The sequence below is a fragment of the Cystoisospora suis genome (assembly GCF_002600585.1).
Source record: "Cystoisospora suis strain Wien I chromosome Unknown contig_6931, whole genome shotgun sequence".
Taxonomy (NCBI): domain Eukaryota; phylum Apicomplexa; class Conoidasida; order Eucoccidiorida; family Sarcocystidae; genus Cystoisospora; species Cystoisospora suis.
In genome coordinates this window covers 8,232-8,976 of record NW_027159718.1, presented here as the reverse complement: position 1 = coordinate 8,976, position 745 = coordinate 8,232, and the positions used below count along the sequence as shown (strand labels likewise).

Genomic DNA, 745 nt, shown 5'->3' with positions numbered 1-745 from the left:
CTTCTTCTTCCTTCTTCTTCTTGTTATGCCTCAAATCTCTTAAGCACAGCGCCATCCTCTCAGAAAGAAACGTCTCTCTTATCAACCCCCCCGACAGGAGACACGCCTCACCTGTCTCTTCTTTCCTCTTCTCTTCTTGTACGAGTCAAGAGAGAACAAGACGAAGAAGAAGAAAGCGGACCTTATAAGCCGAAAGCTTCTCTGGCGACACCTCGTCATCCTACTTATCCCCCTACCACTTCTTCTTCTCTCTTAGAGATGTGGGGAGTGAAGAAGCCGTTGATCGGTGTGGATATGTATCTCCCTGTCGAGTGGCGAGTCTTTGCAGGGACAACGAGAAGAAGAAGAAGGGAAGAAGAAGAAGAAAGAAGAGAAGGCATGATAATTGTCGCTAGGCCTGAATGGCTTCTAAGCTGTTGGGCGCAGAAACGCTTTCTCCCTCTTGATGAGTCTAGACAGGTACAGTACCCAAGATCTATGCGTCTACCTCTATCTACATGTGTATGAACTAGAGATATGTAGGTCTCGAGAGATGTCTATAGACACGCATAGAGGGAATGGGATAGAATGTACCTTCATAGACCGGCGAGGAAGGATATAGACAGGTTTGTGTAGAGATCTATAGAAGCACGTATAAATCCATCTATCTATATCTCTCTAGAAGATTCACCCCTGTCTTACCTATGAACACGTATGTATGTATGTCTATGTATGTATGTATGTCTATGTATGTATGCATGTCTAT

General features: G+C 44.6%; 1 protein-coding gene across 1 annotated transcript in view; it reads left to right on the top strand.

Moving 5' to 3' along the window:
* The window catches only part of CSUI_010219 (uncharacterized protein), a 3,597-nt gene that overhangs the window by 579 nt on the left and 2,273 nt on the right, over positions 1-745 (top strand). Inside the window, exon 2 of the mRNA XM_068070324.1 lies at positions 50-459. Within this exon, the coding sequence (XP_067917701.1) occupies positions 259-459 (201 nt within the window). The 5' untranslated portion in view covers positions 50-258. The remainder of the gene's footprint in view (positions 1-49; positions 460-745) is intronic.